General features: G+C 41.1%; 1 protein-coding gene and 1 long non-coding RNA gene across 3 annotated transcripts in view; one reads left to right on the plus strand and one right to left on the minus strand.

Annotated features, from left to right (window-relative positions):
* Positions 1 to 1038: 1038 nt before the first annotated feature.
* Positions 1039 to 18375, minus strand: part of LOC124280549 (RNA polymerase II-associated protein 3-like) — a 416551-nt gene continuing 399214 nt past the window's right edge. For both annotated transcript variants that reach the window (XM_046716497.1, XM_046716498.1), the window contains exons 8-9: positions 12826 to 12920; positions 1039 to 1429 (exon numbers count right to left, since the gene is read on the minus strand). In XM_046716497.1, the coding sequence (XP_046572453.1) occupies positions 1341 to 1429; positions 12826 to 12920 (184 nt within the window). In that variant the 3' untranslated portion in view covers positions 1039 to 1340. The remainder of the gene's footprint in view (positions 1430 to 12825; positions 12921 to 18375) is intronic.
* On the plus strand, positions 15046 to 16046 carry LOC124280550. The gene is made up of 3 exons (XR_006899710.1): positions 15046 to 15112; positions 15578 to 15581; positions 15980 to 16046. It is a non-coding gene; the product is annotated as an uncharacterized LOC124280550 (long non-coding RNA).

Here is an 18375-nt window from a genome sequence, read left to right on the forward strand (position 1 = left end):
TTTGTCACAGACTACAATGATCTTAGGTCCTTTCAAATGGTCAGGATTAATGTGTTGATAAGGAAAATTATAGTCTTTAATAAAACAAACAAAGCTGTAATTACCATACATGATGTAAGAAACTACATCGAAAGGTCGCTCTATGCAATAAATAAGAAGTTGTCATCCATAAAGTTGTATGGTTCATTTTTGACTCACCAACTTCTAGAATGCCTATCAAACAATTAGTATTATCAGTTAATCCCTTTGATCTGAGGTTTTGCCAAATCAAATGGCCATTCGTCTCCTGCTGTGCAGCCATGTGCATATTACATAACATGTAACACATGTATGAAGGCGTTTCCTATTCTCGCGCTACTTACGGATATCGACTGAAAAAATAACACAAAGAATTCTTATTGTTTTTATATGAAGGGACTTTTACTCTAACATCTGTATCTATCAGCTGCTAGATCCATCAGGTGAATGACCACTCGTGAGCCCGGTGATAAACAATGCCATCCGCCATTGACGACATGAGGCTTCTCCCATTCTCGCAGTATAAGGAGGAAGTAACGTTTTGGAGTGTATGGAAGAGCAAACCTGCCGGAAGGGGCGGGAAAAAGTTGGTATAAACTCATCAATATTGTGACATTGCAAGATTTCGATCACTCGCAGACATGGGCCACTTGCTAGTTACTGGTTGGCAAGGTTAGCAACCGCATGGCGATATCAGCAGAAAACATGATTACCGCGAGAATAGAATTCACACAGAATGTTAACAGCAATTCTTCTGCCGTTACTTCCACTGAACCATACATTATCTCCAGATATTAGTATGACATATTTGTTTTACACAAGATCTGTCCCCTAGATGTAGGATTGAAATCATGTGTGTGAAATAGGATTGAAATATTAAAACTATTTAGATTTGTTACTTGTCTGAAGTAAAAGTTTGACAGTGCCATTTGCTTGTAACTTTGCTCATAACATACACTGCTGGTTTCTCATTCTCAGACTCATACAGTTTTCAGTGACAAAAAACAACAAACTACAATCTTGAGCTGTGAATCAAAAGAAGAAACAGTTTACCACATCCCTTGTGTTGACAAACATCTGGTAATTATTGAAGACTGTACATACCATTTTTGGGATATCCAACTGATGTCAGACAGATTTCAAGACATATTCATGTAGTTATTAGAACAATTCATCATTATAATCAAGAAATAGATCAAACCAATTTTCTAAATATTTCACACCTACAATCTTGAAGTAAATCCTGACACTGAAATTAAATGGTTGCAAGCTCTAATATTTATGGTTGAGATGAAATGCTTGTCTGCAGGAGTCAGTTGTCTTTACACTCCATATCTGTTGGCCAAATTATTGATGTCCTTCTCATTGGATAATGATGTCTGCCTCAAGTGAGCCATAAGATTTGACACAACTGAAAGGAACAAAATAGTTTGCTCACAAAATGGGCTCACATGACAAATTAGATAAATATAGAAATCTGTTCATGTGTGTGCAGTGTACCTTTTATACTGGGACGCTCTATTATGGTGGGCTCTCTATTATCGCAGTACGTGAAAACATCGGCAAAGCGGGAATACCATGCCCCTCATCGACTGTTTACATATGCAAATTATGCAAAAAAATTCGTCGCTCTTGAAAAAGTCATATATTAAAAACATGACGATACTACTAATCTTAATGAAATTATTAAATATTTTTTAATATTAAAACTATTTAGATTTGATACTTGTCTCAAGTAAATGTTTGACGGTGCCATTTGCTTGTAACGCGTGCCATAGTAAAAAAGTAGCAATACCGCGATAATAGAGAGAGTTGCTTCAGTTTCCGGGTCAAACGAGGCAATCAGGATTGCCGCAATGATATTGAATGAGTTGCGATTATGTGCCACATTCTTTGCGACAGAAATGAAGATTAAACATCATTCAACGTAAAATATATATAAAATGCCAAATGTCATTAGGGGTTCATTATCCCGAAAGCTACAACATTAACTACCGCTATAATTGAGGGTCCCATGATAAATGTTTCACTGATGAATTCATAGTTATAACTTTTATATCCTATGACATTAACACCTTGAAAAAAGTTTAAGGGAAATAAAACTGATCATATGCAATGATAACTATTGTTTGCTTATTCCCTTAAATATTTCAATTATGCTTCACTGAAACACTTTGAAAATGCAACACGTACGATTCCATTTCTTTTGAGTTCATCTGACAACAGTAAGGAAAACACAATGGGAATAATGTTGTATGTTAGAATCAATGTTAGTATGGATTTGAAGCCATGTCATGATACAACACACAGATCAGTTAACCAAATGCAACAATGTCATGTTATGGTGTCATGTCATGGTGCATGTCATGCAAGTGCAAAGCCAGCAGTTGGATACGTAAAACTCACACAATAATTCAGTGTGGTTCTACACATTACCCAAATGCCATGAATCACAAAAATCAGAGTGAGGGAACTTTGGAAGCTGATGACGCGAACATCACAAACTGCTGCTGCTGTCTTGGCTGCCTGACCAGAAGGATCATGTCTGACAACAGAGCCCACCACCCACAATCCTCTCTCAATCGTTTATACATGCCAATCAATTTGGGAGGTCGGAGTTTGATTAATCTGGATGCTCATCATGAAAGAATTCTATTGTATACTCTTGCATAATTCATTTATCAGTTGATCCTCGGGTAATGCATGTCAAGCCTCAAGACGAAAGCAAGGAATCACACAGATATTTTAAGCATGCCAAGGTTCTTGGGCAGAATCTGAAATTTGAGGTTGATTTTGTTGATGGCGATGTACTGATGGACGGTAGAGCGATGGTAGTAAACCAGGGGAAATCATACACCAAGTCTGCCCAGAGTCAGTCACTTGTGGAGAAGCTTTATGAGAAGCCACTGCATCATGTATATATGCAGTATATGGAACAGAATAGTAATCCAACCAACTCCTTTGCCTGGATCAAGTATGCTGGTCTTAAATGTGAAACTGAGGGCTTCCTTTCTGCCGCCCAAGACCAGTCACTTCCCACTCACAATTGCCAAAATGTGATTCTTAAAGAAAATATAAACATCTATGTTGTTTATACAATGATCAACAGAGACTGCCCAACACCTTGTCCTTGGCACAAACAGCATATCTTAAAAGACATGATGGCATGGCTCGTTGCTTCTACTATCGTCTACACCATGCCTGTGGCTTCGACTCCAAGGTCCATCCATGGTACTTGTCCAGGGAGTCTAGGAAAATCATGCTTTTAAACTTCTTTGGAATAGGCCCATATACAGCCTCAGAAGAATTCCAGCCAACAAAACCTGATCTTGTCCTTTTCGATAAAGCCAAAGAATTTATTTATATCATTGAATTTTCTGTCCCTTTTGACAGCAGCGTGATTGGCAAGATTCAGGAAATACATGCTAAGTATGCAGACCTCGCCTTTGAAATTTCTCGCTTGCATCCCAAGTACACTGTTGTCCTGATCTCTTGGCGCTGATCAGGAGAGTGCCTGAGTTCTCCACCGGGAGCACAGCCCTTCTGACAGTCTGGGTAATGCAGACGGCTGCAGTATTGGGGAGTCTACATATTCTCCGGAAAGTTCTTGGTGGGTTCGACTAGGCAGCACTTCCTGGGTGAAGTCCCATTTGCTGTCTGGGCTGCGTTACTTTACTGTTTCAATTCTCTCGTGGACACAGGCGATGTTCCTCCATGGTTCTGCAAAGGTCTCACAATATTCCTTCCAAAAAAGGAGACTTGACTGATCCCCAAAACTTCCGCCCTATCACATGTTTGAATACACAATACAAAATCTTCACAGGGTGTTTGACAAACTTTGTGTCATCTTACTGCTCTTCCAATGATATAATTTGCAGAAGGGGGTGAGAATAGTCTGAAATAGCTTAATATAAGAGACATACATCTGCGAATGTATGCATTCGGTTAGAGCATGTTTAACTGAAGCCACAACCGCATCCACAACTGAAAGGACACAGCTGATAGAAGGCAAAGTCCGACGAATAGCAGTATCCACATGGGCTAGTTCTCTTACTTCCACCATAAAGGGAGAACTGTTACGTTTACCACACAAGGTGGAAACGTCCTCATCCACAGGTGGAGCTGTGAAGAAGGAGGTAAGACCATGCACATGTGAAGTAGGCGGTAAAGATTTGGGCGAAGAAAGGCCATCCGCTTTAGAGCTTTAAAGGCCTGGTCCAAAGTACTATCCATCTGAAGAATACATGTCCAGGGAGGAATAGTAAGGAAGTAAAATCCCTGCCCCAAACAAAGTAGGACTGCTGAAGGTCATCCGGATTGCTACTAAGTGTCAAATGAAGTTGCACAGGTTCTACCAGATCAAAACTGTCCTCAGGTGTGGAGACTTGAGAATGGCCTGGTAAAGCGTCATCAGAATAACGCAACATATGCTCAGCAGATCTAGCCGAAGAGGAAGTAGTGGGTGGTTGAAATGAAGAAGACAGTTGGTAGTGCAGATAGGCTGCAGTTACTGCCCTTAACATCATATCAAGATCTGGCGCAGGTGCAGTGTCCTGAGAGGGAGTCCAAAACTCGGGTAAAACCTGAGATGATGCTGAAGCCACTGGAGCAGAATTATATGGTTGGTGTACAGGTGAACGTCGATCTAAAGAACCATAGCAACGCCTCGTCTGAGATGAGACCAACGAAAGTAGACAAACTGATGATCGGAAACCAGTCAAAGCAATCGGTTCAATATGCTCCATAGAACCAGTCAGGTAGGGGGACTGAGAACGAGAACAATACCCAGAACGCATAGGTGACAAGTTTCCATAATGCTCCGAATGGTCAGGCGAAGTAAATTGTTGATATTAGGCAGTTCGATTTGACGAACTGGTTCTATGCAAAATTCCCGCAGTGGTTCAAACCGCGGAAGCATTCAATGAACCAGTTCGGAAAAGTGGTTTGGTAATGATGGATGTCTGACTGACTGAGTTTGGTTTTACACCGCTTTTAGCAATATTCCAGCAACATCACGGTGGGGAACACCAGAAATGGGCTTCACACATTGTACCCATGTGGGGATTCAAACCCGGGTCTTCGGCGTGACGAGCCAACACTTTAACCACTAGGCTACCCCACCTCCCAATGATGGATGAACTAGTTCGAGGTAACTCAGTTTGATCCGTAGAACCCTTAGGTAGCGGTGAATGAGATCGACCAGACGAACTAGAACAGCGCTGATAAACAGATGAACCAGTTCGAGGGGCTGTAGTTCGGTAAGAAGAACCTGTTCGGCCCGACGAACTGGACGGATGAACCGAGGTGAACCGGTTTGAGATGACAAAGTAGTTTGGTGAAACTTTGGTGAAGCCAGCTGAAGCAGAAAGGTCTGTTGAACCAGTTCGGTAATGAGGTTCTTTATGATTATTTATTCTAATGTGTCCCATCACTACCACCCTAGAAGCTCTAGTCTTAGGGGGGAGACGAGTGAGTACCCGACAATTTTCTCAAATCTTCAGAGAGGTACAAATCAGACGAAGCGGACATAAAATCCTCCCCTTCGGAGGGAGGTGAATTAATTTATTGTCCGTCAATTTCTTGTCCGTATAATTTACGCTCATTAAGGCCAAATGTTCGGATAAAAATAAAACCAAGATTCCAGATCCCTTCATCAGGTGAACTATGAACTATGTTCACCTGATGAAGGGACCTGGAATGGTCCTGAAACGTCGTGATGGAAAGAAAAAATAAGTTTAATCCATAAATAATATCTTGGACATCTATGTACAACTTCTAAATGCCACTGAAAGACAAAAATAAAACCATTAGTGAAAGAAGGATATACGATAAATCTTCAAAAACCATGATCCCCTCGAGGTTTGTGAAGGTCTGTGTCCCTGGTCGTACATAAATAAGACAACGCTGATATGCATGATGTCGAGCCCCGTATTTTTAACCACTCCAGAACCTTTACATCTTCTGCGGGGGGACGAAAAAGAAACACTTCAATAATAAGTGTAGAACCTTGTATAACTTGTATCCACGATTGTGGGACTTGAAACCGGTCATTAATTTGTAAAATTAACCCTTTTACTTTTTCTCCCCCTGAAAGGGTGACTAACATATTTCTTATTTCGCCTCAAAATGGTGTATTTAAGTACGACGTATTTTCTGGAGCTTTTAAAGTAGTGAGTAGAAGCCCATTGTTTTTTATTTTGGTGACCCACCCCTCATCATCCGTGACGATGAAGGGGGAGGTGAGGGTAATATTGATGATCCAGTTCAATTTGGTCATCATTTTTCGTCGTTTGTAAACATGATTTTGTAAGTGAAATGCGTACAAGGCATTTTCCGTACAGGGTTGATTGAATCCTTCCGTGTCCCCAAGATCTGAGAGCGCTAGTGCAGCGCATTTCGTGATGCGATGTTTTCCCCAGGACGTCGCCCATCTATATAGTTTCAAGAAATAGTTTTTAATTGGTTTTCCGAAAGTGTTTCGTGGGTGAACTTAAAGCTGATGAGATGTATCTTTGTGGGTAAGAAAATTTTCTTGAGGGAAACATCCTTCTCCAAGGCCATATTCACCCCCTCCAGACTCGCGTAAACCGACATGCTTCTCTGTATGTAAATCGCGCAAATTTGATATTGATGTTTTTTAGCCCAATAGAGCCTGACTCCTGTCACGATTTCAACAGCAACACCGGATGCAGGCGGCTCTCCGATAAAATACCTTGATGTATAGCGTTGTAGTCGATGGAATCCCTTGTAACACATTCAGTGCTTCAGCGAATCGCACCATCTCTGAGGTTCGGTTGACTCAATAGCATGTGGTCTGGTTTTCTCGGGACGTAAGCTCCTAGCACGATCCCGTTGTTGACGACTTTCATTAAATAATGATTCTTATTATCCGTAAACACGTACTGAGAAACGATGTTGACGGATGATTTTGGAGGAGATCCTCGTCCATCGGTTGTCATCGGTGTACAGGAGATTGTAGGCGGTGTTTTCGGAGGTGCCCCGTGTCTTGACATTGTTTAAATGGCCTAGACCCCCCATTTGTTGTCACGAGCGAGATTGTAAGGAGTGTTGTTTACGAGTCCCCCGGTCTTGACAACATCCAAATCTCCTAGGTTGCCTCCGCTGGGCACTTCCGTGTGTTTGTACATGCTGTTTTTCAGTTGCAGGGCGTACAGCCTGCCTTCGATTCCGGGTTCCTCGAATCCTCGCGTGTCCCTGAGGTCCGAGATAGCTTGGGTGGTGCATTTTCTGATGCGTTGTGCGGTTTTGGGACCTGAAGCTTGCATTATTGTTTTACGTGCAGCGTCGTGCTGAGATATTCTATGTGTATTGGTTCGTGATTTATATCTGAAACGGATATTTTTAATTTCGTGATCGTGACCCTGGTTAATTTCTTGTACTGCAGGGATGGAAATGACTTGGTTCTGCCTTTGTAGTTTTTCTTTTTGACCGGCACGGCTCTCAGCAGGGTGGAAGGCCATTCGTCTTGAATGTTATCGGTCGTGCTAATCTGATCGAGATGAACGCACAGCTCGCGATAGGGAACTAGGTCAGGAAGTTTCGTGCCCGTCATGGTCTCTTGCGGCGCTATGTCGTTCGCCGTTAGCCTGAGTGTTCTGGCAGAGGTTGGCCGAGTCTCAGGACGCTTTTCCCGTTGTTCGATAGCACGACTGTGCCGTTGGAATCGTTCAGTTTGAGTTTGACTCCCAGCGGTTTGAAGATTTCGTCGTTGAGCGAGCACACGCTGGAGTCACCGTCTGTCAGCGCGTCTGGAAGTACAAGAAATTAACACGAGGCACCATCACGGAATTGAAAATATCAGATTTAGACATTAAACATGATCCCGTAAGTATAGGATATCTCAGCACGACGCTGCACATACAACCATGACATATCCTCAATGTCCAGGAACAACCATGCGATTGAGAAAATGCGTCAACATAGCGATCTCCGACCTCGGGGTCCGCAATGACGAGGACGAATGAACGCTGTCCACAGCGTTCGGCGGCAAGCTATTCGACCTGAATGACGTTAAGACCACGGACATCTCCAGAAACATGCAGTACACTCTCATCTTCAAAGACGACAACAAATGGGTACTTGTGCCATCTTAAATTGACTGGAATCTCAACATCATGCTTGGCTCAAGTTTTCACTGACAACAAAGATCACTAACGAAAGTAGTGAACAACGGAAAGCTGCTCGTGGCTTACGTCCTGATGCAAAGACGTAGTGTGATCATCAGCGCACTGTCACAAAAAATAGCCCACATGCTATCGAGTAAACCACTGATGCAAAACGTGGGTTTGCAGATGGTGTCGGAATTCGACAGCATGGTAGACATACTGGAAAATCTGCCAGCGAATACCACGCTGGTCATCCAAGTCTACCTCGGCGAACAGCCGTCAGCACATTACGTCATCGAAATCGTGAAAGGGATCAAACTCTGCTGGGCCAAACAACAACAATACCATGTTTGCACCTTTACGTGTGAGTGAACGTGAATGCCTACACCAGTCTGCAGGGAGTCATCACTAAAATTTTCCTACCAAACAACATACATCTCATGGGTTTGAAGTGCACGTCCAAGAAAATATCTGAAAACCAATTGGAAACTATTTCGTAATTTATATATACGATGAACCAGCACCCCACCATGCAGTTTAAAAACAACGTGTACGAGCGAGTGTCACTGGCAGACTTCAAAGAACCCGACTGGTTGATCGAAACCTCACCCTACATATCTTTAAAAATTGGTTACGTCTCCGAAATTGCGAACAATGGAATCTTTCAGTGCAACAGATAATACCATACAAATATTGCGAATACCAGGTCACACTGGCAACATGTTAGCTCAGTCAACTCGAATGCATCTTTAGTAATGTACAACATACCCGATTATCAACTGTATTTTTTCAATTCAAATTATGGTATCAAATTACACACCACACTGGTAATAGAAGTTTATCTTGTAAACTTTCCATCGGAAGATCGGCTACTTTAGAATGGGTTGACAATACGCTGGGATGACAGACACAAGCACTAACGTTGTCGTATCATCATAAGACCGGGATCGACACCTTAACAAGCCTCGATGGGGTTCGTGATTTTACAACAGAGTCCATTGATCCCCTGGATCTAAACTTCATCAGCTTCAAATACATCGATCGAAGACTGACCGAAAACCAATTTAACATTATTTTCTAACTTATATTATATATTTCAAGATGGGATTGTATCCAGCCATGGATGAAGTGGCCCGAACACTCAAAACCGTGGACGGATTTCGTTTGCAACAAATAAGTGAGATCAAACGTAAACTTGAACAAGAACATGACGTGCGACTAGGATTGCATAAAAAATATCATACGACAGTGAATGCCAACAATGGCATAGACACCACTCTCGTAGCAGCCAGCATGGGACTTGGTGCTGCCGGCGTCAGTTTATTATCAACCATCGTAGCCGCACTCGTCGTTCTCCGGTTAGAAATAGCAGCCGGGGTATCAGGGCTATTGGGAATAGCTTTTGAATTCATTTCACGTTGACTGCAACGTAAAGAGCTGAAGCACGACGAGATCAGGTTTCTAGCTGAAGCCAAGCTGAACATGATCAATGATCACATATCAACAGCGCTTGCCGACAGCAAGATCACGGAGGAAGAGTTCCGTCTGGTGTTAGCAGAACTCGCAAAATACCACAGAATGAAACAAGAGATTCGAACCAAGGTCCACAAGACGATGACATCGACAAACAGGAGAAAAAAAAGCTCATAGAACAAGGCAGACAACAAGCCTGGCAAGCATTCCTTTCCAAAACCAAAGAGATCATAGGGGATTCGCAATAAACTGTTTCGCCGAGATCAACATAACATTGCCAAACTAGCAGTCAGCTTGCTACCTCTATTTTTACATCCCTGTGAACTCTGACCTCTCGCTCGCAGGATAGATCAGGAAAATCAATGCTTCACATTATAGGAGCTCAGTTCGCTTAACTGCTGGGACAGCTTGCTTTCGTGCAGCCACGCAACTGTGCGATTGTGAGTTCGTATCCCGTCTGGCCTCTGAAGATTTCCCGAAACGCTAGTAAGGTTATCGAGAATGGGGCAGCTCTCGTCGAGAGCGAGCAGTTGGATGCAATCCCACGAGGGAGGAAGCTTGTGCATCGCAATCTATCTATCTATTTCTTTCTCCCTTGTTAGGGTTGTGACCATAGCGGAAATTTTGCTGTTTTTATCAATGATGATTATGCATATCAATGATCGTCTCAGTCGATCACACTCATTTATTTCATCATTGATGGAGCCTTTATTAAACATAATTAAAGCTTTGGGGGGAATTGATATCGGACTATCATTCCCTATACTTCTGGTCTGAATGACCCCATTCTCACTCAAAAGTGAATATTTCCGAAACTTTTCGACCGATTTTTGTGAAATTTTGCATGGACGACCTAATTTTACACTCCCGCAGGGGCTGGAGTTTGACAAAATAACGTTTATAGGGACATGTCACTGAACCGCCTTTCACCGGAACGACCCCATGCTCACTAAAAAGTGAATATTACCAAAACTATTTATTACCAAATGATGGCCCACCATCATTCACACCTACTTTTTCACTCCCGCAGGGGCCAGAGTTGACCAAAATAATGCTTATAGGGGACCTGTCAAAGAACTGTCATTCCCTATACTACTGGAAGATCAATATCAAAATTCCAGGAAATGTCTGGAAAGACATGTAGTGGATTTTTCACTGTACATTGACTTTGTATGAAAAAAAAAAGAAATAAAAAAGAAGAAGAATGAATTCCACAGCTATTTTAAGCATGCCAAGGTTGTTGGACAGAATCTGAAATTTGAGGCTGATTTTGTTGATTGCGATGTACTGCCGGACAGTAAAGTGATGGGAGTAAACCAGGTGAAGTTATTCACCAAGTCTGCCCAGAGTCGGTGATTTCAGGAGAAGCTTTCTGAGAAACCATTCTGTGAAATGTTGACTTTGCAATGAATTTACAGACACAGTCCAACACCTTGTCAGTGGATGCCCTTCCTTGGCACAAACAGCTTATCTCTGAAGACATGATGGCATGGCTCGCTGCTTCTACTATTGTCTTCGCCATGCCTGTAGCTTTGACTCCGAGGTCCATCCATGGTATGACCCTGAACATGTCCAGGGCGTCATGGAAAATGAGGCTTTTAAACTTCTTTGGAATAGGCCCATATACAGCCTTAGAAGAATTCCTGCCAATCTTGTCCTTTTCGATAAAGCCAATGAAATTATTTATATCATTGAATTTTCTGTACCTTTTGACATCAGCGGGATTGGCAAGATTCAGGAAAAACATGCTAAGTATGTGGACCTCGCCTTTGAAATGTCCTCCTTGCATCCCAAGTACTCTGTCGTCAGACACCCCATTGTTCTCGGTGCCCTTGGTTTGGTACCTCCTGATCTCTTGGCGCAGATCAGGAGAGTGCCTGGGTTCTCCACCGGGAGCACAGCCCTTCTGACTGACACTATGGGTAATGCAGAAGGCTGCAGTGTTGGGGAGTCTACATATTCTCCAGAAAGTTCTTGGTGGGTTCGACTAGACAGTGTTTCCTGGGAGAAGTCCCATTCGCCTTACCAGCCTGACTGTGCCAGGATCACACGAACCCTCTCTGCTGCATTTTCATCTTGATCTGTGAATCATAATAATAGCAAACTTGTACAGCACATATATCCATATTTAAGCATGCTCAAAGCGCACAAAATGATATGCAGTGAAGGCAAAGAGCTATAGTTGAAAGGCTATCTTGAACATACGTGTTTTTAGAATGGATCTAAAGGTTTGAAAGTCACAAAAGTCTCTGAGGCTCTGCAAGAGGCTGTTCCAGACCATTGATCCTGCATGGACAAAGGACCTGTTTCCATACTGCACTGTCTTGACTTCAGGAACAATAAGCAGGTTCTTATCCTGTGAGCGAAATATCGGGAAGGCGTGTACGCTGTTAGAAGATTGGATAGATAAGAAGGTGCAGTTCCAGTGAGACAGCGGAAAACAAAACATAAGAGTTTAAACTTGATCCAGAAATCGACTGGAAGTCAGTGGAGAGTGTACAGTATAGGAGTAATGTGTTCAAATTTTCCAGAGCAAGTCTGCACTCTCTGCAGCTTGGCTATGTGGGTGTTTGATGCACTGGCAATAATCAAATTTACTCATTACCAGTGATGAGGTTAAATAGGTTAAGAAAAAATGATCCCATTAAACAGTCCTTCAGTAGGTGATTACCACATAATCAAATAATCAATCTACATTCTGTTATGGATTTCCAGATTTCCAAACGAAAAGAGAACAAGCTCATGTTTTGTCAGAGATTTGTGTATTTGGTCACCACCTCTGCTGATGTTGATACATGAAATGTCATGTTTCATGCCTTTGTCCACTGTTTTGATTTTAAACATAAGCCATTAGACTACTTGAACTGCCATATTTCATGCACTCAAGCCAAACTGACATAATGAAGACATCATGTGGACAGGTTATGAGATGGGATCCAAGAAAGCTGTACAAAGGTCCTGATAAAAGTTCATGCTTGACATTTTTCCTTATGTGATGCATGCATAAAAAAATCATATGAAGAGTTTCTTTTGGAGCATAGTATAGATATATAAAGGTAAAGCATATGGCAGAGTTAGCTGAAATAAACCTCTGGTATAAGAACTAAGCAAAGCAAAACAAAATAAATTCATGTCACAATTATGTCACTTTCATAACACATCAGTAACTATTTGTAACCTTATTGAAAAAGGTTATAAAGCACCTCACCTTGTTTCTCCTTCTTTGTAAAAAATAAGGCTGTCATTTCAAATCTCTTGACTTTGGTGAGACTCACAAGATATTCTTCAAAATTTTCACCTGCACTGAAAAGAAAATTGACATTTGAATGAATCAAACTTTCCACATTTATAACTGTTACAGCCAAAAATCTGAATATTACAGTTGTCCATCCAGTGGAATTACCATAATTGTATTCTAACTGTTAACTTGAAAGGTATTTGCATTAAAAGAAAAAACAGAAGCCACAAATGCCCACATTTTTGCTGAAAGTGATGTCTAACAGCATTTACAAGTAGTAAAATATTTTGGCAATGATGGAATTGAACAAGAGTCATCAGAAGATGACATATCCCCCTGGCCCCCACATATTTGAAAGAACAAACTATCTGACGGTTAACGAATACCTATCAGTTTTAGAGATGTGGTCCAAACAAACACACCACAATGAATGATCAAACCTGTTGACATGGAAACAGGAAACTAATTCATTATCATAAAAATCCTACATAGCAAAAAGCACAACTTTAGGATCTGTTTTGTTGAAAAATATTATGCGGTTTTTGAGTTGTGCTCAGGAAACGAAAGCAATCCCTACTTTTTGAGACTAAGTCCAAAATGTTTCCATGGAAACCAAGAAACATAAAAATGCCATAAATCTGTAAATAGCAAAAGGCACCACTTTAGCTTATGTTTGATATATCTACTAAGTCTTGAAGAAAAATATTGAACGGTTTTCGGGTTGTGTTCCGGAAACGAAGGTCACCCCTTCCTTTTGAGATTAAGTTCAACTCGTTCCATGGAAACCAAGAAAAATAAAAAAGACAAAAATCTGCAAACACCACTTAAGGTTCTGTTAGATATATCTACCAAGTTTTGTTGAAAAATATTGACGAAACCAATCTCTCCTTTTTGAGACCAAGTCTGAAGCGTTTCCATGGAAACCGGGAAAAATAAAAATGCCCAAAATCGGCAAATAGCAAAAGGCACCACTTAAGGTTCTGTTGAATATATCTACCAAGTCTTGTTGAAAAATATTGAACGTTTTTTGAGTTATGCTCCGGAAATGAAATGTGAGGCAGATCTTGAACTCAGTGCTTTTGCTATTTGCAGATTTTTGTCATTATGTTTTTCATGATTTCCATGGAAATGATTTGCACTTAGTCGAAAATCAAGCTGGACTTTAAGTAACTGTCAGATGATTTGTTCTATCAAAGATGTGGGGGCCGGGGGGATATGTCATCTTCTGATGACTCTTGTTATTTTTCTCGGTTTCCATGGAAACGTTTTGGACTTAGTCTTAAAGAGGGGTGGGCTTCATTTCCGGAGCATAACTCAAAAACATGCATTACATGCCGGGGAGATAAAATTGACAATAATCTGTAAATAGCAAAAGGCACCACCTTAGGTTATGTTTGACATATCTACCAATTTTTGTTGAAAAATATCGAACGGTCTTTGAGTTATGCTCCGGAAACAAAATGATTTCGGACATACGGACGAGGCGACGACTATATCCCCCTGCATTACATGCTGGGGGGATAAAAACTGTTTGATAATTATTATTTGTGGGACACTAAGGCTACAGTTGGCATTAACCAAATTAATCATAGGAAAATTTGTTGGTAAGAATGGTAATTGTTTTGTTAAAACATTACCTTGTTGCTAACTTGCTGAGTTCTTGTGGTTTTGCCACATACCAGTTAATCCATTTGTTACTACAGCCCGACCTAACGTCTGATAAATCACATCATGATCTTGTAGATTTGTAGTGAAAACAGTTACATTAAACACTTTGAGACAGACTTTTATGTGGAGTTTCTGATGAGAATTTTCAGGAGAATTCACTGAAGTTGTTGAATTTCTTCAACCTAAACGGTGGGACATTAAGAAGGGTGGATGCCCATCAGATGCCATTATTTGAAAATAACCCCTGCAGTTCTTGTCTGATTGTAGTATCCCCGCAGTATAGGCTTTTTCGGATTTTCTAATGTGTTGATGGTATAATGACTGATCCAATTTGATCCTATTTCTGTGTTTTTTTATTTAAACACGTCATGTAAAAATATGATGTCTATTACCTAAGAGATTAAAAACACACATTTTATTTATATGAATCCCAAACTAAACAAGCTTACTTTGCAATTAAAAAAAAATCATAAAATTGACCTTGGGAAATAGTGTTCTAAAGTTAAAAACTGTACATATACCTATGTGGACCAGTGTATTATTCATTTTATTATTTGAGAATCCTTACCTGTCATATCATATTTGTAAAGTTTATTCTAAATCCCATTCCACTTCATAATCACACCTTTTATTAATTTTTCGTTTTGAAATCACTATTCAACTTTGGGTGGCGGAATCCTTCGGTTTTGAATGTAGCGGTCCCACATAACCTTTCTTTAATAGTAAGTATTTAAGCAAATTTAATTATCATTTCAATGTTTGTAAAGCATAGATGGTGTATGATCACTTTGTCCTCTTTCTCATGGTTGTTGATTGTATTTGATAGTTTAGCCTATTTGGTATTGTAAAGTGACGGTAGTGTTGACCTTCACAGACACGCCCAATGTAAGGGTTTTGATGCAGGGTCAGTTGGTTATTATGGCACAAATAATGAGCAAGTCAAGCGATATTGCATTGAAGGAAGCTGTAATAGATCAGTACAAATTATCTAGACTGTGTAGACCTTGATAATGACAGATTCTCCTGCTGTGTAGCCGGTAAATGAAGCGCACAGTATTGTAGGTCAGGGGTCATGAGGCAATTTTGCGCCATTGAAGATTTTGATGTTTGAAGTAATAACAAGCATTATTGTGACTGGATATTCATGTAATTTAAAAGTACATAGTTCTTTTCACAAAGCCTTCAATAAATAGCATTGCCAATTGTGTATTTTGGAAGTTATTAGCCACAACTTTCATGAAGTGTGACGACCCCAGAGTCCAAAGGTCAAATGTCTACATTGGTTATAGCTGTATGCTGCTTAAATACTGTCAGCTTATCTAACCTGGTTGTATTCTTGTTTGTGCCATATAACATCATGCTATTGTATTCTATAACTATTATTATTATGAAGGTAATTAATAGTTACAATGGTGATTATGTCAATTTTTGCAATACAAGTGCAGTAAAATGATAGGCTAAATATGACTAGGAATTACATTTTCTTGAGTGTTTGGTGCCATAGTGGTGAATATATTTGAGTGTTTGTTATTGGAACTTTTACAATTATCACAGTGGTGATGAATTGCAGTAATTATTGCAATAAAGGTGCAGCAGTAGTGGGATAGGATAAATATTGATGAATTGAATATTTTCCTAGTGTTTATTACAACAACTTTCTCTGTTGTTAGTTATTGTGCAAGTATTTATCTCAATTTTGTTGTGTTGCAGGGCGAGTACTGTAAGCAGTCTAATGAACTGCAGCCCTTTTCCCCATACCTATTAAAATCTGAGAGAACTCAAATTCGTGTTCTGGCCTTTATTGGACCTGTCTACAACAGCAAATGCTTATATGTATTTCTTATGCAATAATGAAGTTTCCTTTGTATCCTCAAAACAGTGTGACCCATAAAGATCCAGGGTAGACTACCGGTAGGTCTTCAGCAACCCATGCTTGCCACAAAGGCTTGTCGTAAGAGGCGACTAACGGGATCGGGTGGTCAGGCTCGCTGACTTGGTTGACACATGTCATCGGTTCCCAATTGTGCAGATCAATGCTCATGCTGTTGATCACTGGATCGTCTGGTCCAGACTCGATTATTTACAGACCACCGCCATATAGCTGTAATATTGCTGAGTGTGGCGTAAAACTAAAACAGTGTCTACCCATAAGTGTTTTTAGGCAATTAAAATTGCATGCAATACAGTGATTCTACTCCTCAGCGTGTATCAGTCCCAAATTAACGAATATATACAATTCCTTTTTCGCAGTTTCGGTAATCTATAATTTGAGATTTTTGCAGAATCGGGCCGACGACGCTGTAACCCTTGTTTGGTGGTATAAACCTACACTTGTACATTTATCATTCAGTTAATTTATAACAGGTATAATTAGTGGTAACACCACTTAGATTACCCGACAAAGGTTCCCATTTAGCATTTCTAGTGTCTGGAGTAAATACTCATTATTATGAAGCAAGGCAAATGTTTTACATGTTATGTAATATGCGCACGGAAGTGCAGCAAGAGGAATTATATTTCAATCAATCACGTCGTAGATCGTGATCACGTGAGAGAACGAGGCGAGCCCAGGAGCCATTACGAATCGAGACCCTAAGGAGTTATACACGCTAATTAAGCTCTGACAATTCGGCGCTTGATTACTGGTGTTTTGCTCAATTGGTACAATTATCAATTGAGGCCACTTCAATTTGACACAATTGTCACTTGAGTGGGTATCATCTAGACTGCCGGCCATCAGCGAAGACATACCCGGCCGAAAACGTTTCTTGCCAGCGAGTCAGGACGAGAGCAGCCATTTTGTAAAATGGCGACCAACATGCTGCAATCAGCTGGTCCATCCCCATCACACTGTGAGCCTGTGAGTGAGCTCGACGGACAGATCGGTGACCAGAACATGCCTGGCAGGATAACGGGTATGTTTGACACTAGCGCTTCACACCCTGAGGCCGAGTTGACCATCCCTACAGGGGACATGGCAGGGACAGAGCATGTCAAGATGCTGTCCGCCGTTATGGCACAGAACTTAAAAACTCAACAATTAATTGAAGGAATGGCATCATCCTTCTCCATGTTTGGAGACAGAGTTGCGAGTTACATTGGCAACGATAGCAAGGCTGGTCACAGACAGGGCGTGAAAAGGAAAGGTGGCGAGCATAGGTCAGATTATGCAACTCCCAGCACCAGTGCTGAGACCCCTGGCTCCGAGAGTGAGGCCGACATGGACGAGTTGTTCAGTGACTCCGCTCCCAATGCACAGAGTGTGTATTCACCACCTCCAGATAAACCGTCAGAGTGTCAGGATGATCATGATTTTGTGTATTGTGCAATTCAGGACAAAGACTGTGAAGGTGAGGAGGATTTCTTCGAGTCTCTGATTGACGATTTCACATCAGACGACAGTGTTGGTGCTCCAATTCACGCCAAGTTGGCAGGGGCAATGAACAAAATGATGTTCAAAACAATGCCTGAGGAGAAGTTCAAGGATAAGAGCCAGGAATATGTAAGGCCTAAGAACTGTGAGAAGCTTCAGCCCACTCGGGTGAATGCTGAAATATGGACTAAGCTGCGGGGACAGTCCCGATCCAATGACATTAAACTGCAGAAGTTGCAGACTGGCATTATAAAGGCCACAGTACCAGCGTTGCAAGTGGCAAATACTCTCCTTAAAGTTAAACAAGGAGAAATCTCTTTGGCGAAGCTTGATGTGAGCAGTCTTGCCAAAAGACGACAGACTGCATTTCTTTTCTGGCACATGTGAACACTGAACTGAACCTCAGACGACGCGGAGCTCCTCCGTCCATCTCTGAACACACAATACCAGCAGCTGTGTTCGCCACAAGCACCAATGTC

The sequence above is a fragment of the Haliotis rubra genome, unplaced genomic scaffold, assembly GCF_003918875.1.
Source record: "Haliotis rubra isolate DU_JTF1 unplaced genomic scaffold, ASM391887v1 Scf27, whole genome shotgun sequence".
Lineage (NCBI taxonomy): Eukaryota > Metazoa > Mollusca > Gastropoda > Lepetellida > Haliotidae > Haliotis > Haliotis rubra.